The sequence below is a fragment of the Lipotes vexillifer genome, unplaced genomic scaffold, assembly GCF_000442215.2.
Source record: "Lipotes vexillifer unplaced genomic scaffold, Lipotes_vexillifer_v1.1 scaffold690, whole genome shotgun sequence".
NCBI lineage: Eukaryota > Metazoa > Chordata > Mammalia > Artiodactyla > Lipotidae > Lipotes > Lipotes vexillifer.
In genome coordinates, this window is record NW_006798376.1 from 1,457,789 (window position 1) to 1,480,207 (window position 22,419).

The window sequence follows — 22,419 nt, forward strand, 5'->3', positions numbered from 1 at the left end:
GGCAAAGCAGAAAAGCAGGACTGTATGATTTGGAGATACCCTTTCTGCTTAACAGCCAGATTCTAAGCTTAAGAGGTCACCTTGGTAAAGTCATATTGGTAAATAAATTATGACTAACTTTATTCCAAGCCAAAAAAAAAAAACCACACACACACACACACACACACACACACACACACACACACACACTCTAGCAACAGAAACTATGAGTCATATTTCTCCTTATTCAGGCTTTTTCTAAACAAACTGATGTACTCTCCTCTTCCCAGGACACATAAAACGTACAAGCTGAGACACATACTTTGTCTAAATCACCCGGATGTTTACTTTGTCCCTCAACAGAGTTTCCTCATCCACACTCCAGATTCTCAGATTTCTCTCCAGCTGTGGGGAAGGAGATTTCCACATCTAGTAGAGAAATCTAGGTTGCCGGGATCCAAGGAGCTCCCCGTTCTTAGTTTCCCTAAAAGCCCATGGATTCCTTCTGAACTTGTTCATCACAGAATAGTTCTCCTGATGGAAAACAACTCCCTCCCAGATGCACCAATCACTGGCATACAAAACATTTTAAAAAGATAGGACAGTAAGTAGGCTCAGTATGAAAGACAGAAATGAAATAAGCCTCTAATATAGTATTGTAAATCTTCCTCAATAAAAAATAAAGAAGCCTCACTACAGAGATGATTTATAAGGATCAAAACTACAGCAATAAAATGGAGGAATATTAAACTGCTTTATCACACTGCTTTAGTTTTTTTAAACCCCAGAGTGTTGAGAAACTATCCTAGGAACATGATGGAGGAAAGTCAGCGTACAATCCCCAGAGGGACACATCCTTTCAAGCTTAGACTCAGGACGAGCAGCATAATGAATCAATGTATTAAGTCCCTTAGTTGGGGCCTTGTTGCACAATTTTAGCCACAAATACCATAAATCAGATGTCTTATTATTTGCAAGAATTAGAAGGAATTCACACATGTGGAGGTGAGTATGCCTATATGTAAACATTGTAGATGAATAATTTTAATCACTATATCATTATGCAAATATCAGATTACATTTTCTTTTTAAAAAGGATCAATATGGAGACACTTGTGCAAATGCTAGATGACAACATGAAATTAATGGCCACTTTTACATTTATCTGCTCCTGTGTCACCTTTAATGAGAATGGATCTGCTACCATGAAATGGGCTGTAAGCAGGTCAACTTGAAAATGGTGTGAGAAAGTACCTCTTTATTCGTCACATTATTTGCCATCAAATTAAAACTATGCCAGCTTTGCAGAGCTTAACTCTAATGCAGGTTTCACAATCTTCTAGAAAAGCTCTATTAAAGCTCAAAGCTTAAGAGCTTGAAAGGTCTGTCACTTATCCTTTGAAAATTTTTTGAAAAGGTCCAAAATCCCTAAAACTATTTTCATATGCACCTTCTTTTGCCATCTCTCCCTGTAAAATCTAGGGAAGGTGGGATCGTGATTTTGCTTTTCCACAAATGCGATCTCAACAAGTTGATTAGACTGTTCTTGTCCCTTACATAATTTGTGCCCAAAAAGTAGCATCATGGGGGCTTCCCTGGTGGTGCAGTGGTTGAGAATCTGCCTGCCAATGCAGGGGACACGGGTTTGAGCCCTGGTCTGGGAAGATCCCACATGCCGCGGAGCAACTAGGCCCGTGAGCCACAACTACTGAGTCTGCGCGTCTGGAGCCTGTGCTCTGCAACAAGAGAGGCCGCGCACCGCGATGAAGAGTGGCCCCTGCTCGTCGCAACTAGAGAAAGCCCTCGCACAGAAACAAAGACCCAATACAGCCATAAATAAATAAATAAATAAATAAATAAATAAATAAATTTATTAAAAAAAGTAGCACATGATTTCTTCAGACTAAAGTGTACCAAAGATACTCCATCAATAAACGTCCAAATAGTGCAATTCCTTAAAGAAATTCACAGAACTCAGCTTAACTAAGCAAGGACAGGTCCTGCCTAAAGACCACCATCTGTGCTTGAAGAGCTCCAGGCAGGAGGGTAGAAAGGAGCTTCAAGTCACACACACTTTCCTCTGATGCCAAAAGACACTGACCCTTAGTTCTTGGTCATTTAATATCCATTTTAGTAATAATGGTGCCTGCTGACTTACAGGTGGTGGATTTCCAAACATCACTGAGCCTAAGCAATTCTAAGACATCATCACTTTTATTCATCACCATTTAAAGTGACAGCTCTTACGCTATTACAGAGCATTTATTTCTAAGAACATATCCTCAGGGGTGGGAGGAAGGAAAAAATTACTGAGGTTTGGGGAAAGGGCAATATCAGAGAAAAAAATACAGTAAATGGGAAACCCGGATACACCAAGGACAAAGTCAGTGGAACTTTATTTAACTCTTTGGCCTCAGTTTTCTCATCTGTAAAATGTAAATGTTAGTACTTTAAAGATTTTTCTTGAGGATTAAATAATACATCTAAAGTGTTTTGAACATTGCTTAGCACACACTCAGTAACTGTTTGCTCATATTATCGTATTTTGTTTATTCCTAATCATAATCCTTCATTGTGGGAGGGTACCCTATTTTTGGTTGTAGAAACTGAGAGTCTGTTTAAAGAAACTTGCCTAAGATTACATACCTACAAGATGCTGAATCCAAAATTTAAACAAATACTCTTTTCATAACAAGTCATACAAACATTTAAAATATTTGAAATATATTTTCTACCTTCATCTTATATCCTAGATCAGTGATTCCCAAGAGTGGTCCCAGACCAAAAGCATGAGCATCACCTGAGAACTTGTTAAAAATGTAAATTTCCAGACCCCACCCCACACCTGTCATTCAAAACTGATATTACAAGGGCAGCTGTAAGCAGTTACTTTCTCTTCCTATGGACAATATAGCAATCTTAGCAGGAGTATTGAAACATATCCTAGAGGAACTGTGAAACACTGGAACATGTGTTTAGTCAAGATCGTATTGAGTTATACGCTGGAGGTTTTGAACAAAAGACAGTTGAATTTCAGCTTTACCTGAGGGCAGAGAGCTGGATCAGTATATAGTTGACCCTTGAACAGCAGGGGAGTTGGGGTGCATGGGTCCACTTTCATGAAAATGTTTTCCACAGTAAACACTGGAGTGCCTCATGATCCACGGTTGGTTGAATCTGAGAATGTGGAATGGCAGATATGGAGGAACCATGGATACAGAGGGCTGACTATAAGTTATACTCAGATTTTTGAGTGCATGGGGGTTGGTGCCTCTAACCTCCACATTGTTCAAGGGTTAACTGTACTACCAATTGTCCATGTGACTTTGGGCAACTCCCACAACCAACCTAGGCCTCTGCTCTCTCATTAGTGAAATGAGCAACCTCTCATATCCCTTACAAGTTTGTATTCTACTCAAAGAACTCTAAATCTCTCCCTATGTTTTTATAAATATGATAAACAATAAAAAATCTGAGAAACAAGGTGACCTGTTGGATTGAGTTATAAGAAAATGAAATTTGGGGGGTTTTAAACTGGATCAGAGAAGGAAAAACTTGCAAGGCATTTATAAATTTCATTACCCCAGGCCGAAAGTAAAAACAGAGTACAGAAAAAAGTCTATATAATATCAAACTAATAATATAAGTATGTTACCTTCGTGGAGAGGCAAAAAGAGAATACCACTAACCCATGCTCACGTTAAGTTTACTATAGTGAGAAGCTTCATTAGAAGCTGTGAATGAACTGTGAACTTGAGTCCAGGTATGGTAGAATACTCAGACTGGGAATTCAGAAGCCTGAGTTCTAAGTTCTGTTTCTAACTGAATGTGAGCTTATTTTGGCCTCTGAGACTCAATTCCTTCACCTATAAAATGTGCACAGAGATGAAACTATATCTTGTCTTAGATTTTTCTAAAACTAAAATTTAATCATTACTGATGTATCAGACCAGACATGAAGATGCATCATTATGTAGGCTAGGCCGCTGCTAGTGACAGGTGTGGTCAGAACTACCAGATGAGAGAAATGTACAGCAATTAAAGACATATTTCAGAAAGGTTGGTCTGGGATATAGACTGAAGTCATAGAGTCAACCCCAAATGAAATTATCCACATAGTGAAGGTCATTCTGATATCCAAAGGATAGCATGAAGTTTCTAGAACAAAGTCATATTGCTTTTTTTTTTAAAAGAATCACTTTTCTAATATGCATATGTAAGTAACATTAATTATATGTTAGATGTATATACAAGTATTATTGTTTTAGAGAATAAGTTTTTGTTTTAGAGAATAACAAACTAGATTTGGGCTTACTCCCTAGGAATGGACATACGGAATAAGGAACCTTTACACAGCATCAAAATGTATATACCAGGGCTCTCAACGAGAAAACTGGGGCAGAAGGATTAATCAACAGAGTAGTTCTATAATTTGCCAAAGGCCCACTCCTCATCTGGACACCTTGTATGTGCATGCTGCTACGGCCCTCATAGGGAGCCATTAGCTTTGGGCTTTGTTATAAATTAGCTTCCAGGGATCTGATCAGAGATCCCTGGAGAAGATCCACTCTTCTGCCCAAAGAGGGCCAAACCACATGACTGGTAGTTTTAAAACTGAAAACTGGGCTTCCCTGGTGGCGCAGTGGTTGAGAGTCTGCCTGTGATGCAGGGGGCACGGGTTCGTGCCCCGGTCCGGGAAGATCCCACGTGCCACAGAGCGGCTGGGCCCGTGAGCCATGGCCACTGGGCCTGCACGTCCAGAGCCTGTGCTCCGCAATGGGAGAGGCCACAACAGTGAGAGGCCCGCGTACCGCAAAAAAACAAAAAAAACAAACAAAACAAACAAAAACAAACAAAAAAACCCTGAAAACAACCTTAATGGTTGGAGAGTCAGCTGAGAATCAAGTAGGTAAAGAACTTCAAAATCCCTAAACTTTAAAATTCTATTTATTGAAAATACAACATGAAACTTGGTGGCTAATACTATTAATTTCTCTTTCAACCTAAGGAAGGTAAATCAGAAATCTGTAATTGTTTGAGATCAGATTCTTTTTTCTGCCATAATGGTACACCATTTCCAGGGTGCTACACCATAGATCACCCTAGAAAATGCATCCATTCAAAGGGAGAGGAGTCTCTTAGGAGGATCTCCAGTGGGAGGGAACACAGCATATAAGGAAATGAAGGCTCACCATGGGACTAGAGCAAAGAGGGAATGAGAAGACAAGGAAGGAGATGGAGAGTGAGATGGACCTAGGGAGGTCAGCAGTAGCCAGAGGAAGCAGGGCTTTGACGACAGTGCCAAAGATATACTTTATCTTAGGAGTGAGTAGTCATGGAAAGGTTTTATGCAGAATGATGATGCGAGCATATCTGCCTTACCAAAAGATTCCTTAGTGGATCAAGAAAAGGTTTTTTGTGGGTCGACAGGCTTGATTTAGTAGCTTAAATTCCAAACAGTCCCTGCTGTGTCTCTGGTTTGTCAGGGAGGCATTAAGATAAATAGAGGGTCAGCAGCATCATAGTTTGGGGCCAACAGAACACCCAGTTCCTTCAAGCATATCCCAGTGGTCACACAGCTGCATTCTAATGCTCCTCCGGGTATAGATGTCTGTGCCAACAGTAGCACAGAGAATATGCTCAGAAAAGAAGCAACACAAATTAACTCTGGCAGTTAACTCTAGCAGTTATTTTTCAGAATCCATCTGCAAAACAACAGCATTTTTCAGTAGCCAAAGAAGATAGAAAATGCATCTCACAAAATCGCTACTGGACCTATAGCAATCGTACCTTGCTTAGCAGCACTGCCCCTTGAATATATATATATATATATATATATATATATATATATATATATATAAATCTTTATGTACAAAAGTATCTATCACCTCTATGCTTGCATGGAACATCTGTGTTTACATCAGGGAATGTGAAATTCAAGCACAAAAGAGAAACAACTAAATAGGATTAAAGACCAGAATAACAGTTTGATGTGGCGTTTAATAGCAAAGAGGCCAGACCACATGACTGGTGGTTACAAAATGAGTAAACACACTGGAATGAAAAAAACCGACTTTGATAAGAAAAATCCTTGCATTTTGTCTGTGCATTTACATGTCTGATGTGTCCCCTCCTTTTCTCACCCTCCAAATTTACTGCTTATTTAGAAAAGTGAAGTGTGGTATGGGGAGATGAGCAGTGATACAGAATCACTCCTCTTTCAGCCTGTCCCTGCCCTTGAAAGTCCTCCATTAGGAAGGCATTCCAATGTACCATAGAGACCCTCACTGCGAAGAATTCTGATGATTTCTAATACCATCTGCTAGAGTTTTAATTTTTCTGATTGTGTCACATTGCTTAAATCCTTAACAAACTATAAAGTATATGTATCTATAGTAGAAAAATTCAGATGAAAGTTTTTAGCAAGCATATTAGAGAAAAACACCCCGCCATGTGCATACACACAAGCGCACGTGCACACACACACAGGCTGCTACAAAGGATTTAAGTGTTAAGTCTATGTTTTTATGATAAAGTAAGTCTTTCTAAACATGAAACCATAAAGTAAAAAGTTGGCTGACTTAACTATATAAACTTTAAAAGCTTTTACATAATGTAAGAGTGGTAAGCAGAATTTTAAAATCAACAATAAACAGGGAAATAAAAAATTCTGAAGTTACAGTAGAAAAGTTTAATTTTGGTCATCTTAGTTTTTGACAAGATCTACATTTCCTTGGGGAATATTATATCATCCCAACAGCCTTGCAAAATAAATGGCAGCAAGTATTAACCTGGGAAAGTGAAGGAGGAATGATTACTCACTCTTAGTTTCACAAGTATAATAGCACAGGGCCCAAGATTAGAAGATCCCTATACTTGGTTTCATACTATGCCACCAGTGTCTTGAAATTTTTCACCATTTTTACAAAAGGAGCCCTGAATTTTATTTTCCAGTGGGCCCTGCAAATTACGTACTCATCCCACACTTACTGTCCTGTAAATTGCCTGCCTACAAAGTGGTAAGCTGTGTGCCAAAGAATACCAAGATGCTTAAGAAGTAGCTCTAGTCCTGAAAAGTCTGTAGTTTAAAAGTAGAGATAAGTTTAGCAGTGAGATTATAATAAAGTAGAAAATAACACACATGGTAGAAATGAAGCTCCAGAGAAGAAAGAGATTGCTTCCCAGTAGAACCATCAGTATCTGTGGAAAGGGCAGCTTTTAGTTGAATATAAAAAGAAGAGAGAGACAAACATTGACAATGGGGGAAAAGGCAACAGAGGCAGTGTGCTATATAAAAGCACAAGGTCTGCTTGGGCACATGGAATCATTTGGTTTGCCTGGGGCAAGAAGAAATCTGGCTGAAAAAGCAGGCGGCCATTGGCTGTGGGAGGACCTTGAATACCCAGCTAATGATGCTGTAACTAATTCAACAAGAACTATGAGCCACTGAAGCATTGTAGAAAGAGAACCAGTTGGTCACAGTCATAATTTAGGAAGATTAAAGCTGGCCCCAGGCAACAGTGGTCATCTGTCACCTTTCTGGACTCCCAGCCCACTACTACATACACAAATGATGTGGAGACTTGATGTTTTACAGAGTGGCCAGATGAAGAGTGACATCAAAGTCAGTGCCTGTCTCTTTTAGTAAATCAGTTAAACTCCACTTGCTCTAAGCTGACCAACAAGAAATGTTTACGCAGTCTAAGAGAACCAACTTTTATTGTTTCAGGTTTGAATTGTCAAAATAGATGACAAATTTGGGCATCTCTGAGAATACAAAAATAAAAGTATATCCAGGGTCAATTACACACACACACACACACACACAGACATCTACAATTTCTTAAAATTGTGACTCTAAAAAAGAGTTTTTGTTGGAGCCATGAAAGACAGCATTGGCACTCATTCCATTTCCTTATGAATACTAACTTATGGAAGCTGAAAACAGCATCATAAATACCCAGCTCTTAGGTATGTGAGACAAATAGTTAACTCTGTCCCACAGACAAGCATTTCACTGATTACCAATTAGGATCTTTCTCTGTCAGGGCTGCATCATAAGAAATCAATAACTTGTACTTTAATAAAGGCTTAAAAATGAACATTCACTCTTGTCTCTTTCTGTCTCCATTCACATACACACATCTATGTATCAGCACACATATCAACACATATATACATATATAACATACACAGATGGCACCTGAATAATTTAATTTCCTCGCAAACTATACTAATCTTCAAACAGAAGAAATTCACATTTCCACTTCTGTTTCATTCAATCACCTTTAGTAAAAACACCAACACCTTGCCAATAGAGTAATTTTTTTTAATATGGTCTCACCTGATGTCATATTTGAATTTTATTGTCCTTTTACCAGGAATAAAGAAAAAATTATGTGGAAATAAAAAATGTAATCAGAAACAATAAGTTAACCAAAAGAAATACCCAAGTAAGGAACAGTAAAATTGCATTTAAGAAAATTCAATAGATATCCAAGATTTTTCTATCACTGACACAATATGATTTTTTGACTCCATTTAAACCATTTCTTCACCAAAAGTAAAAAATAAAAAGGCCAGTTTAACATTCTAGCTCTCAAAAATGAAATCTTAATTGGTGTTGCACTCCCATTTAGCTCACATACTCTGTACATCACTATTTAGTGATGGTTCTGCTTCAAAAGAAAAATTATACAAAATAACTATTTTTCAAAAAAAGTCAAAGTTGTCAATATTCTTTTTAATGATAATATATACTCTTTAAAATAAAATAAGCAGAGAGACAAATGAATTTCAGTGACTATCAGTATATTCCTAAGAAACGAAAGCTGGCGTTTTATTCCAATTCCTATGGTGTACTGAGTTATGATAATATATAATATCAGGAAAAGAAAAGCTTTTGATACCTCAGAATTTCAACATAAAATGAATTTAATTTGGGAAATTAAATTCAGGATTAAAGGATAATAAATTTCTTGGAACTTTTCATCTTAGTCATCTGATCTTTAATATAGAACCTCACACAGAGGTGATTCAGTCTTATACTGTGGGTTGCTTTAGAAGAGGTAAATATATTAATTGATCAACAGTTAGAGATGGACTCAATATCCTTTTTGTTGTCATTGTTCCTGCAAATGCTCACTTGCTTCTCTCCTCTATGCCGCTCTCCTCTATGAGAGGATGTTGGATGAAACTCTGAAGTTCTGACTTGACCACCTATCATGAAATTTGGCAGCAGAAAAAGAAAGAAGCCAGTCCAAAGTCTTGTACTTCCACAAATTTGTAGGCTAATAAGACTGAGATAAAGGCAAAAAGTGTTCCGCGGGCTGCATTTCAGAGGAAGATTGAAAAGACAATAAAACACTCAGGAGAAAAAAAAAGCATCCTACCTTTTTAAAAATTCCATATACTCGGTATGCTTGATGAGTCCTGTCCTCATCATTATTGTTTGAAAACATTGTCGATCAATGGCCCAGAGTTTCACATTTACAAGAGCTGCAGAAAAAGGAAAAAAAAATTAAAGAATTTCAACAGTGAATTATAATGTGCAAAAGCAATGAGTTATTCAGTGGAATAAAAATGATTAACCTTGGTTTAAAGCTAATATCATAATGCTATCCTATTTAGTTAAGAAGGCAAGTATTCTTACAGACAAAATGTAGTTCATAATTTTCAATACTAGTATTAATGTCTATAAGGAAGATTCCTGTTGCTCTTATGTCCTTAAGGGATGAGACGGTCTAAGAACACATTGAAAGTATTTAGTAATTTCAAGACTATATACAAAGAAAATAGGATGAAGAATAAGAGAGGTTCACAAGAAATAACACTCCCTGGTAAGTAACCAGAATGGGGTTAATGACTCACATGATAGATCATATTTTAATTTTTAAAAATATAGGTGAAAATTTAGTTTTCAGGTTTGGGGTTAACTTAACAGAATAGAAATAATAATTACAATTAAATTGTAACCTGTGCCCAAAGTTACCATATGAAGTTATCAATATATTAGCTATGCTTGTTGAATTTTAGTTTTTTCACATACCACTGTCTTTGACAATGAATAATTAAGTATTGAAACTGAATATCACAGAAGAGATCACTATTCGATCTATTAAGCACAAGACTAAAAGACAAGTTTTAGAAAGACAGATGTTATAGCATAAGAGAACAAAATATTAAGATAACCTTAGGTTTTAAAAGAGTACACTAAAAATGTTGTTAATTGAATCTGTGTGATGGGTATTCAAGAAGCATGTTTTACTATGCTATTTGTATGTTTGCAAATTTTCATAATAGAAATATTTTAAGTTAGCACATGAACTAAAAAAGACAATTCATACTTAGTACCCATGGAGTATGGGGTAGAGAAGGGCTGTGCAGGGGTTTGAGCAGGACCAGTGAATGGGGCTGAGGTATAGTTTAGTGATCCAAAAACAAAAACGGACGAATGCAGTTCTCTCTTCTTCAGTTCTCAGACTAAGCCCAGTGAATGCAACAGATCAAGATTTGGGCATAAGGGAGAGGAGAAAATGCTCGAGTAATCAGGCCATGTATGCACCTTGCAGGAGGATGCTAGAAGTAATCCACAGAGGAACAGATGAAAAAGATGATAAAAGGACTATTGCACTCTAGAGCAAACCTTTATCTTTGAACTTTACCTAATTTTTCCTTGCAAAATTGTTTGAAGCTGAAAAAGAAAACATGACTTCTCCCTTGGCCAGCTGTTTACTGGAGAACAAAGATTGTCAGTTAAGTAGAAAAAGAACAAAGCAAGGACTGGTGTGTGCATGGCTCCGTTCCAAATGGCCTTCAAAAATCAACCTTCAGCAGAAAACAATGCTCATCTCACAGGTATTCTCCAGTCACATTCTAGTTCCTCTGTTGAACCCAGGCTCCTTTCCAGAACACCTGTTTACTTGAGACAAACCATAGAACTGGATGATACAGCCACGAAGGACTGAGAAAATCAGGACAAGATTCATAAGAAGTAGACCCTTAAAAAATGATACGGGGCTTCCCTGGTGGTGCAGTGGTTAAGAATCCGCCTGCCAATGCAGGGGACACAGGTTCAATCCCTGGTGCGGGAAGATCCCACATGCCGCGTAGAAACTAAGTCTGTACGCCACAACTACTGAGCCTGTGCTCTAGAGCCTGCGAGCCACAACTACTGATCCCACATGCCACAACTACTGAAGCCTGCGCGCCTAGAGCCCATGCTCCGCAACAAGAGAAGCCACCACAATGAGAAGCCCGTGCACCGCAACGAAGAGTAGCCCCCGCTCGCTGCAACTAGAGAAAGCCGCAATGAAGACCCAACGCAGGAAAAACAAATAAAATAAATAAATTTATTTTTAAAAAATGATAGGAGTTGAACGAGGAGAGAGACACAAAGGGTAGTCAAGTGGGGAAAATACATAAACAAGAGCACAGCTGGAAGTGAGTTTGGGCTGTGAGAGTCCAGTCAGGGATAAAACAGACTGCAATGGTTGAGATTTCTATAACGTTGCTACACAATTTGAGAGTAGGTTGATGCGGGGCCCTGGAAGCCAGGCAAGGCATAGGAAGCAAGGATTAATTTGATGAACAACAGAAAGCTACTAGCGATCTTAAAAAGACAAAACAAAACAAAGAACCACAATTTTAAAGGATATACCACAGGGATATCAAAAAAAAAATTAAATGCTTACTAGAAAAAAAAAAAGTATTTTCTATATTCATCATTTTTAATGGTCCCAGGTGTTTCCAGTATAGACACTCCTCCTTCTAAAGGACCAATTAGGATATGCCAACAAATTTTATTTTAAAAATAGCAGCAATAGTTGTATTATACATATTTTTTAAATGCACAAAGGCATGATTAAAAGCATAATGTCAAGGTGAAATAAAGCATATATACATTTTAAGGCTTTGCCCCGCAGAAAGACATCACAGTGCATACTCCTGGTAACAGTATATAAAAGCTTCTAATACAATCTTGTATATTGAAAGATATCATAGTGATAGCTGAGAAAGACTAATCTAGGAGGGACACACTGGATTCAGAAACACTGGAGTCAAGCCGAACACAGACCAACACTGGCGCCATCAAAATAACACTTTTTGTACAAACCATAGGGCACAGTAGTTAATATGATAAAAGCTCAGCGTGAGGAAAATTGTTCTGATACACTGTGCGCACAGGTTCAGACAAGGAGTAAGGAGTGCCAGGCAGAGGCCACAGTAATTCAGGAGTGAAGTGAGGAGGGTCTTAGTGAATTAGACAGCAATGGGAGTAACAGCAGAGGCTTGGCAGAGGGTGTGTGTGTGTGTGTGTGTGTGTGTGTGTGTGTGTGTGTGTGTGTGTGTGTGTGTGTGTGTGTGTTCTAAGTTACTTGCAGCACTATTAGTCTGAGTTCACACTTCAAGGCCAGGCTCCGTCCCTTGTCTCTCCTGATAAACAACCTTTCTGTCTTACAACTATAGCTTTTTCTGTGTCATTTACCGGCATTTTGCACGTTACCAACACGGTCAATTATCTCTATGTCTATGTTACCTCAAATAAGTTTGTACTACATTCCCTCTGAGAAAAGTCCCTGTCTTGTTTCCTCTAACTTCCCCCAACTCAAGAAACTTGCTTTTTATTTGATAAACACTGGGTATAATTGTTAATTAATGTAATTTGTGTACATGAAGTTCACCTGCAGAAAATATATATGCCTAGTCAGACTCTAAGGTTACATTAAAGTGTCTAAACTGAATTTATTAGATATCATAATTCATGTGTAGAAAAACGATCTCTGAAATTAAGTTCACAGAATTCAGTATTTTTGTTTTATCTTCTGATTTCAATAGCCCATGTAAATGGAATGTCTGAGTAAAACTGTGTTCCAGATATTTTGCATGATAATCAATATGGCTTAATGAAACGTCAAGTTTGTCCATAACCTTGGGCAAGTTGCCAACACCTTTTTTATATGCTGCCAATATGCATATTAGTCAAGTCAGCATTTTACAGGTGGGCAAGCATGACTAATAATCACCTTGTAATGTTGTCAGAAGTATGGTTATACTGGAGCTGTGATTAACATCTTGCTTCTTAAACAGCCTGCTGGAGTATATGTCTGTTGCTTCCATAACTTAGAGAACATTCAAAAAATCCATTTACCTTTGATATTAAGTGGTATATTAATCTCTGTAGGGGATAAGCACTTCACAAATAAAATTCCTGTGATTTTCACAATGATTACTGTTGTTGAACACATAAGTCTGAAGAGTGTAAAGCAGAAAAAGGGTTGGGAAGGGATTTTCCTTTTTGTTCAAGTATGTATCTAAAATTCGCTATTGCAAACATTTATCATTTTTTCAGGTCAAGGCCAGATTGAACTCTGTGGAAAAGATACAAGTTACCATTACTCTGGGATCTCTAAGTGTATGAGTACATTAAGAATACCTTCACTGTAGGCAAAAGTTGACCTTCATTTAGGGGACACCAAGATTATAGGAGAATGAGCCATAAAATTGTGCTAGACTATGAAACCACAAATCTGGGTTTGGCTTAAACTCTCCTACTAGGGAATTCATCTGCTGCCCAATTTGAATTTTGGAAGAATACCGAGAAAGCATGTGTAGGTATAGAGCACTTATAGACTCAAGTAAGTATTCTGCCCATATTTATTTTACGCCAATCTAGTTGACACTGTTGCTATATATAAGGGACAGAAAACAAGGTGATGATTCTTGCCCTCAAGAAACTAGCAATCCAGTACAGAGGCCGACAAACTATCGTCCATGCCAAATCTAACCTCTGGTCAGTTGCTTTCCTCACTTAGGAAATTCCAAGGATTTTAGGATCTCTGTGCCAGAAAAGAGATGAAGACCAATACACACTTCTTATTCTCCCTCCTCCTTCCCACCATGCACACACCTAGAAAAGGCCATTTGAGGACATAATCAGGAAGAGGGCCCTCACCAAAAACTCCACCATACTGGCACCCTGATGCTGAACCTCAAGCCTCCAAAACTCTGAGAAATAAATGTTCGTTGTTTAAGCCAACCAGTCTATGGTATTTGTTACAGGAATTTGAATGGGGACACCTGGGGTCCATGGAGCCCCAAGCAGTCTGTGGATGAAACACAAAGGATTTGTGAATGTGAGGTGGGACAACATCTTTATTTTTACTACCCTGTTACTGAAATTTAGCATTTCTTCTATACGTATAGGCAACAAACCACAGTAAGTGGTTTGCCAGCAATAGAAACCATGGCTATTTTTATATCATCCTACATTTGCTGCAGATATCTTAAATATAATTTACATTCATCATTATTTTGAACTTATGGTAGTTACTAGAGCTCTAGATCTCATGTTTAATGTGTTATTTTTATCACAATTATTAAATGTTTTATCATTGTATCTCAATATAAATGGTTCTTTGTAATCCTGTGTATTTTATTTTATGCTTTTATAAACATTCTTAGATGAGTCCATATGCTTCAGAGTGACAAATAGGTCCATGGCACCCTTAAGATTAAGAGCCCCTGCTCTAAGCATCCTGGAGAAAGGATTACCTCAGAGAAGAAGACAGGAAGAGTGGTAAGTGAAGAGGTAATACTTTAGCTGGTCTGCATCCATAGGGACATACAAATTACTAAATAAGTATGGTTTACTTATTAACAAACAGCCACTTCCCTAAGTTCCCTGACTATTCCCAGCCCTCTGTCCAGGACTTCCAACGATTTCCTCAGCTCAGCAAATAAAGGGTTAACACTGAGCCCCGCATATCAATATTCATATAATTTCTTTGCACGCTTCTCTTGTGCCTGGGATGGCACAAAGTAGAGCTCATCAGGTGTTTTCTAAATTGCATTTTGTGTGTATGTCAAACATTCCGTCCAAATAAAATCTCTATTCTTGTACTTCATTGGAAAAATTACTCTAGACCTTCATAATCTCTATTAGAAAAGGATGAGCTTTCAATTTGAGCTTTTCCAAGTGTCTTGCCCTAGCAGCAAAACACTGAGTTTTCTGACAAGGATTCCAGAGTGACCTATTCTTCCCCAAGTCGGCCCCTGTTTTCCAGGGAACATTCTCAGAGAGTAGGTAGGTCTCATCTCAAAGCTTCTGCTGATCTAAACTGTGTGTGAATGAGCTAGAAGCTTTGGAGGGCTTATGTGGGTGGAAGAACAAGACAGGTGTCATTAGCTTGCTCTCCTACTTCACCTTCAACATGAAAAGAGCTCCAGCTCATACCGTAAGGTACTTTACTATATGCTCCAGGAACTCCAGAAACTTTATTTTTACACCCCACCTCACCCCCCATTTTCTTGAAGCTTGAATCATCTGTGATAACTCAGTGCTACAGAATCAGCTTACAAAAGACCTTTAGGGGGTCCATGAAGCCCACAATTTCTTATTACATTATTAAGGCATATGTTTGCCTAAAGCCAAATTCCAACTGCTGGAATGTTGAGACAAATGCTTCATAATTAGAAAAGGCCATTTGCTGTTTACAGTGCATCCGGAGAGCATCGATATCTCCACTGTGCAGACTGCGTCACTGTTAGTATGGGGGTTATATTTTAAACTTTCTTGCCTAGAAAAGTTCTCTCTTTAATGATATGTATTCTATGAAGATGGTAGATTGTCAAGGTGGACATTGCAGGACTTCGCTGGTGGAGCAGTGGTTAAGAATCTGCCTGCCAATGCAGGGAACACGGGTTCGATCCCTGGTCCGGGAAGATCCCACATGCCGCGGAGCAACTAAGCTCATGTACCACAACTACTGAGCCCACACACCTAGAGCCCATGCTCCACAACAAGAGAAGCCACCGCAATGAGAAGCCCGCTCGCCGCAACTAGAGAAAGCCCATGTGAAGCAACAGAGACCCAACGCAGCCAAAAATAAAAAAAATAAAGATAAAATAAAGATGGACATTGCAGATAATAATCATTATTATAAGCTTAACAGTAGAAAAATCACTTATCAGTATTGTCATGATGTGCATGTATTTGAAAGGAGTTGGTACAGTGGGCTGCCCTTTAAGGAAGCCAAAAGGAGTGATAGTTTCTTTAAATTCTGCTCAACTTCATACCTTGAACAATGTAACTGGTAAGACCAAGTGCTAGCTTTCTGAAGATATTAAAACATTAACATGATGATTTTAAAATTTAAATTCACTCTCAAATGTTAAAAATACTGAAAGGGACAAATAGGTGGTAATTTATTTTTGTACAAGTACACAAATAATAACGAGCATTATTTTGGTACCATTATTCAACATTTACTATACAACATAAGAACTTTATGACTGTTATAACTATTTATCCCATAATAATCCTACAAGATATTCTTGACCCCTTCCTATAAATATGAAAACTCAGTCTCAGAGAAGCTAAGTTGCTGCCCAGGTCACACATATAATAATTCTAAGACTCAGTTTCATTCTGACTCCAAAGCCTGGTTCTTTTTACTCTTGCATGCTTCTGAAACTGGGCTAAGGATATCTGCTTTCCTCACCCTCTTTTTCTGACCCACTTCACCACCCTACTCATCATCACTGAATATCACAGGAGCAAAAGGAATAGGAATTTGACTTCCATAACGGAGGTGGTGAAGATTTCTTGAAATTAAAACAGAAGCTTGGGCTGCAAGTTTTACCTAAGGTTTAAAAGCAATGGGAGCCTTCAAAAGTATTCTGTACCTGAGGCAGGCTCCTCATGACCATCTTCTACCCCACCTCTCCCTCTCCTGGCTCTCAGCACCATGGCACGCCTAGCACATCCCTGTCCCTAACCTCCAGAGTTACCAGGAGCTCCCTTCTGTCTTTAGTGGCCTTCAGTGAAAAAGCTCAAGAAGCACTGTGCTTCATTCTACAGGCTCCAGTTTTAATGCAGGAGGAGTCCCAGTGGTGTCAAAAAGTCATCTTTAAAAGTCAGGGGCTTCCCTGGTGGCGCAGTGGTTGGGAGTCCGCCTGCCGATGCAGGGGACTTGGTTTCGTGCCCCGGTTCGGGAGGATCCCACATGCCGCGGAGCGGCTGGGCCCGTGAGCCATGGCCGCTGGCCCTTTCTTTTTTTAATGATTGTATTTAAGTGTGGAAATTCTTTTTCTTCAACTGCAAGTGACTTACAAAGTAATGCTGTTTAGGGGGTAAAGACTGTGCTCCTGGTTCCTGTTAAAAAAAAAAAAAAAAAAAAAAAAAAAAAAAAGACCCAGTTTAAAGGCCACTCTCTCCATGAAGGCTTTCCAGTTCACCCCAGCTAAAATTTCTCTATTTTTTTTCCTACAACCTTCTGATTTTGCCTCCTTTGTGGTTTATCACTCTGACTTGCTTCGTAGTTATTCATGTACCTGAATCATATCAGTACCATACATGGTCCACTGTGAGTACTCATAGGATTCAACAAATGTTTTAGGGTAAATAAGTGACTAGGTTACAAGAGGAAACAATCTGCGAAAAAGAAGAAACTGAGGATATTCACTCTGGATGAGAGAAAGCAAAAACTCAGTAACTGTCCTAAAAGATTTGACGGCTTTGTTAGACTTTAAGTCAATACAATGAAGCTGTTTATAGTAGCATTAAGGGCTAGCCTGAAATCAAAAGTTGGGAGACATTTATTACAAACATTCTTCAGACATTTGAGAACTTACTACTGCCCAGAACTATATTAGGCACTGGTGATACAAAGATAAATAAGATACATACCTTGTTCTCAAGTACCTCCTTGCTGTTGAAAGCTAACTTTCCTTACTTTTCCTGTTTATTTATATATTCACTTCTTTATTATTCCACCTTATGCTAATTAGTCTTAATTATACCACCTCAAGCAAAATTTGAATCAATCCACTCCATAATGTTTCTGGTGGATTAAGAGGTAATTCCTTCCTACTTGTCAAGGACAGAACTAAGCCAGTAATTAGAACTGACAGGATTGGTGATTAAGACTCATGTAATGACAAAAGGAATGCAGCAATGGCTAAATCTTGTCCTAAGAAACTTCCCATCACAGGAAATGCTCCAGTAGACCACCTAATAAAATAGTGGAGAAAGACTTCCTATATCAGATGGAAAATTGAATTGGATCACCTCAAAGGAGTAACTGAACCACAAGATTTTATACTAGGTAAGAGATCAATGCAGAGAAAAGTAAGTCATAGATCTACATGAATGAATACATAATGATAGTTATTTTGAGGCAACATACTCCTGTAAGGGGCATTGTACACAGGATGATGGCTTCGTTACAGGCCTATGCGAGAGAGTCAAATGTCTAGAAAAAAGGTGATATCATTTGTTAATGTTAAGGAAATGGCGTCTCAGTCAATGCTTTATGCACAAATTGAAAGGCTCAGGAATACAAAAGACATAAAGGCATGAGACAGCATGCTACAGTATGAAAGCCAGTAATCTGGCCTGTGTATCTTCCCTGTAACCACACAGGAGCTGTGTGGCCTTGGGCAAGTAATTTAAGCTTTCATCAGTCTATTTTAGGAAACCGAGATAATAAAGTATATGCCTCATGAAATTCTTCTCAGATACGAATGAAATTTTACTCATCGTAAATATTCAGCCTGATACCTGGCATCTCAAATCTTCTTCACTCAAGGATGTCCTTTAATGATGTTTCCATCTTATAAACACATAGAAAACACACATTAACCTGCGGGCTAATGGCAATGAATTCTGAGTTAAAAAAAATACCCAACCAACCAACCAACCAACCCAAAAGTTTACAGTAGTCATGAAGTTGGTTCACTACCTCAGAATAATAAAACAGAACATTACTTGGTGAATTGCATACAGGTTTAGGAAGGCTTAAAGGTTAAGAGGAAAATTAAGATAATGACTCAGTATCTTAATATGATAACAAAGATAAGAAGCTGGCTTACAGCAGCATAGAGCTCTTTGAGGGCAAGAAGTGGGTCTTGTTCATCTTTTTATCCCCAGTGCAGTGTGTCTCCAGTTACTGGCATGTAGAAAACGACCAATAGATGTTTGTTAAGTGAATAACTCACATATATACCTGCCTGGCACATTTAGGTATTCCTTAATTCTATTATAAACAGGCCTCATATAATTTAGTTGAAATCAAATCTTTGAAAAATTCTAGAATATTCTTCAACAGATGGTTTGTGATCCTTTAGAAAGGAAACAGAGGCTGGGTGGCCAGTCCACCTCAATGATACTCATTTTCAATGAGTTCTTCAGTACGTAGAGGCTCTCTATCACATCAGTGAGGCTCCAAACATGGCACATTTTGGACCTCCATCATAAGCTTCAATCTCTGGCAAGTTACTGAGGTGCTTTAGCTAGCAGCCCTATTATGGTGACAATTTCCTGCAGTTTGGCATATTTTAAACAGTGTGCCTAATTCAAAAAATATCAGTACATGGTCCCAATTCATGAATTAAAAGTGTCCAGTCCCAGCTAATAAAGTTTGGGGCTTGATTTAATATTAAATCTCTCTTCTCCCCTGGAGCCCTTGCCGTAGGTATCAGGAACAGGGCAGTTATCCCTCTTCTTTGCTCTTTTTCTCCCCCCTACAGCTGCATGTTTCTGGCTAGGGCTGCCAGATACAGCCACAGTATCCAGTTAAAAAAAAAAAAACAAAAAAAAAAACAAAAAATATCAGTACATGGCTGGTAAATGTCATAGCACATCTGTTCATAACAAATTTTAAGTCTCGAATCTCATTAAGGAAATGGGTATTACATCTGTAAGTCCTCTTGTCAGTTGGATGAGCTGCATCCCAAAACACTGCACCAAGATGCTGAAAACATATGCTTACCTATTTGCTGAAATTCAAGCAGACATCTTTACAAAGTCACACTAATAACTTTTCCTTGCAAGTTGAATTACATGACTTCAGCTTGGAAATGTTATTAAAATTTTGTCTCCCAAAGGAGGGGTTTCCTTTTTCCTAGTCAGTTCTTATAGCATACTGTTTCTTTCTGCAAACACCACGTCTCTATGCCAGAAGCCATATATTTGATGTATGCCTAATTAATCTCATTTCTCAAGGGGAAGAAAATGAAGCATTAAGATTAGATGTCCATTAACCTCCTGTTGTATCTTCCCTGAAGAGCTCCCTGTTGATGTGCTTTAGAAGTTTCCATTTTCGTTGTATACCTCTCCACCTTAGTTCATTGCTACCTTAAGGCTAGACTCAGCCATCATAATTTATGATCCTTTTCAAGTCCTCACAGAAATATGAAAACCAATGCTTCTGTCTCGGTCCCGTAAGTATACGACCCAGCTGGTTAAGAGAAACAGCTGCAATACGACTTCACATTTATTTTCTAGGCACTAGTAGGCTTTGAAATAGAAACGTCCATTTTTGGCCCATCTCTTCTGTAGTAAGTTATATATAATTCTCTACATTTGGCAGAATTCTGGGGAGAAAAATCCTAAGGAAAGGGAGTACTCTAACCATGTCCTCCACTGGCAGATGACGTAGAGGACATCAAGAAAGTCAAGTGAGCTCAGCTGTTTTATATTTTCAAAATTGTCTACTTTTGGCATATAAAGAGAATGCCATTTTCCTTCTTGTGATTTTACTCGTCTGGAAGATGCAGTGTTGCAATGACAACTGATCATTCAACAACAATAAGAAAAATGAGCTTTAACTGAACTGAATGCAGAGGTTGGTTGTGCTATGATGCAATATAGAAACTGACAGTTCTTATTTTTACAGATGAAAAAAGCAGTATCTTCTATATTTTACAGAGTCGCTGGTTTCTTCTGGAGAAAAATCTGGACTTCTAGAAAAGAGGATTCTCTGCTTAAATATATTAAATATATCCACTTTCCTTGCACCAAACATCGTTTTCACACAACAGCACCAACTGTGAAGGCATCAAGGTGATAGAGTGCAAACTAGCCACCTAATGATTTGCCTTTGGTCAGAATAGCTGTGCCAACTCCTTCGGCAAATAATGGCAGACCAAGCACAGCCTGTCATTTGCTCACACCACTGAAGGATGTATATTTGCTAAGAGGAGGTGAAGACAGATGGGAATAGACGTAGCAGGGTTACTTCTAAACTCAGCCTGCGTGGGCATGTTGCTGTGCCTGCCCTGGCAGCGTCTCTTCCTTGGAGAACCGCCATGCTGAGGAATTCAATCCCAGGGTCCCACCCCTACCCATTCTTCATCCTCCTTTCCCCCTTTCTGAGTATGTGATCAATCAAGTTACATTTTTGCTCAAGCAAGACCAAGTCTGGTCTCTGAAGCCCCAGAAGGAGTCCTGCATGCCTTACAAATTGCTAATTCTGGCATAATCACTGCATAATATAGAAAAGAGGTTAAGCTCTGGAATCTTTAAGTCATTTGAATAGGATTTTATAGTTTTCAGAGTGTTTTCACATATATAATTCTAATTTTTTGAAATGATACTTAGATAAAACAAGTTATAATAATTCCATTATATCAATAGGAAGAATAAAAAACAAAAAAGGTACAGAGAGATTAAGTGATTTTATAAAAATATATCCAGCCAAATGCCGATAGCTACAGAGTACATTTCCCAAAACTCCTTCAAAGGCATTCTCAATTCACTTATCACAATTGTAACCATAATGACCAAAAACATTCAGATCAATATGGTACTCATTTAAGATTTACATTTTCCAAATTGTAAATTTGGACTGCATGACCTTTATAGAAAGTAGATTTTTTTTTCAAGGATACATTGCCTAATAATAACTGACACATTTCTAGAAATCTTAAGCAGTCTAGTTGTCTTGATCTAATTCTCGAAAGTTTGAGTGGTAAAAGATCTCAAGACACAGCTGAATCATTACAAAGCACTGATACATAAAGAAAAAAAGGAAAACACTGAAGTCATAAGTGAAGCTTGAATGTGGTAAGTTATCTGTTCCACAAAAAAGTGTTTAGGAAATACTAACTGCCATGCACTGTAGATATGATAGGAAATATATGTGTATTGTTTGCTATCTTCTAGGAGCTTGCAATGGTTCAATGGAGGAGAGAACAGTTAAGCAAGCAGTATCAATATGGGGTGGTAAGTGCTAGGCTCACCTGGTAGGTTCACAGGGTCTGTAGGGAGCATCTATCAGGAGCATCTAATCAACTCCTAGGGGTGAGGAAAGATTTCCCTGAGAAAGAAGAGCTTACGGTGAGACCAGGAGGATAACAGTTTGTCGAAATAAAGAAAGGGAGGACTGGTCAAATTCCTGACGGTAATGAAGTTAGCAAAACTTTACAACTTAAAAATTTTTTTTAATCTTATTTCTCTTTTCCTTTCATTTGGCTCCATCCACAAAACAGACACTCCTTATTTAGCTCAAAGCCATAAACTCCTAAAACACATGCAAGGCATCTCTACCGCTCACCACTGAGATCAGAGACAACAAATCCACCCCCTTAGATTGCTGTGCTGCCATATTTTATAGAACCCAGGCATAACTTCAGCAGATCTTAGCCAAAATTAATGAA

General features: G+C 38.3%; 1 protein-coding gene across 2 annotated transcripts in view; it reads right to left on the reverse strand.

The window, feature by feature from the left end:
• Nucleotides 1-22,419, reverse strand: part of PRKG1 (protein kinase cGMP-dependent 1) — a 1,229,308-nt gene that overhangs the window by 429,344 nt on the left and 777,545 nt on the right. For both annotated transcript variants that reach the window (XM_007470289.1, XM_007470290.1), the window contains exon 4: nucleotides 9,372-9,477. In XM_007470289.1, coding sequence (XP_007470351.1) covers nucleotides 9,372-9,477 — 106 coding nt within the window. The remainder of the gene's footprint in view (nucleotides 1-9,371; nucleotides 9,478-22,419) is intronic.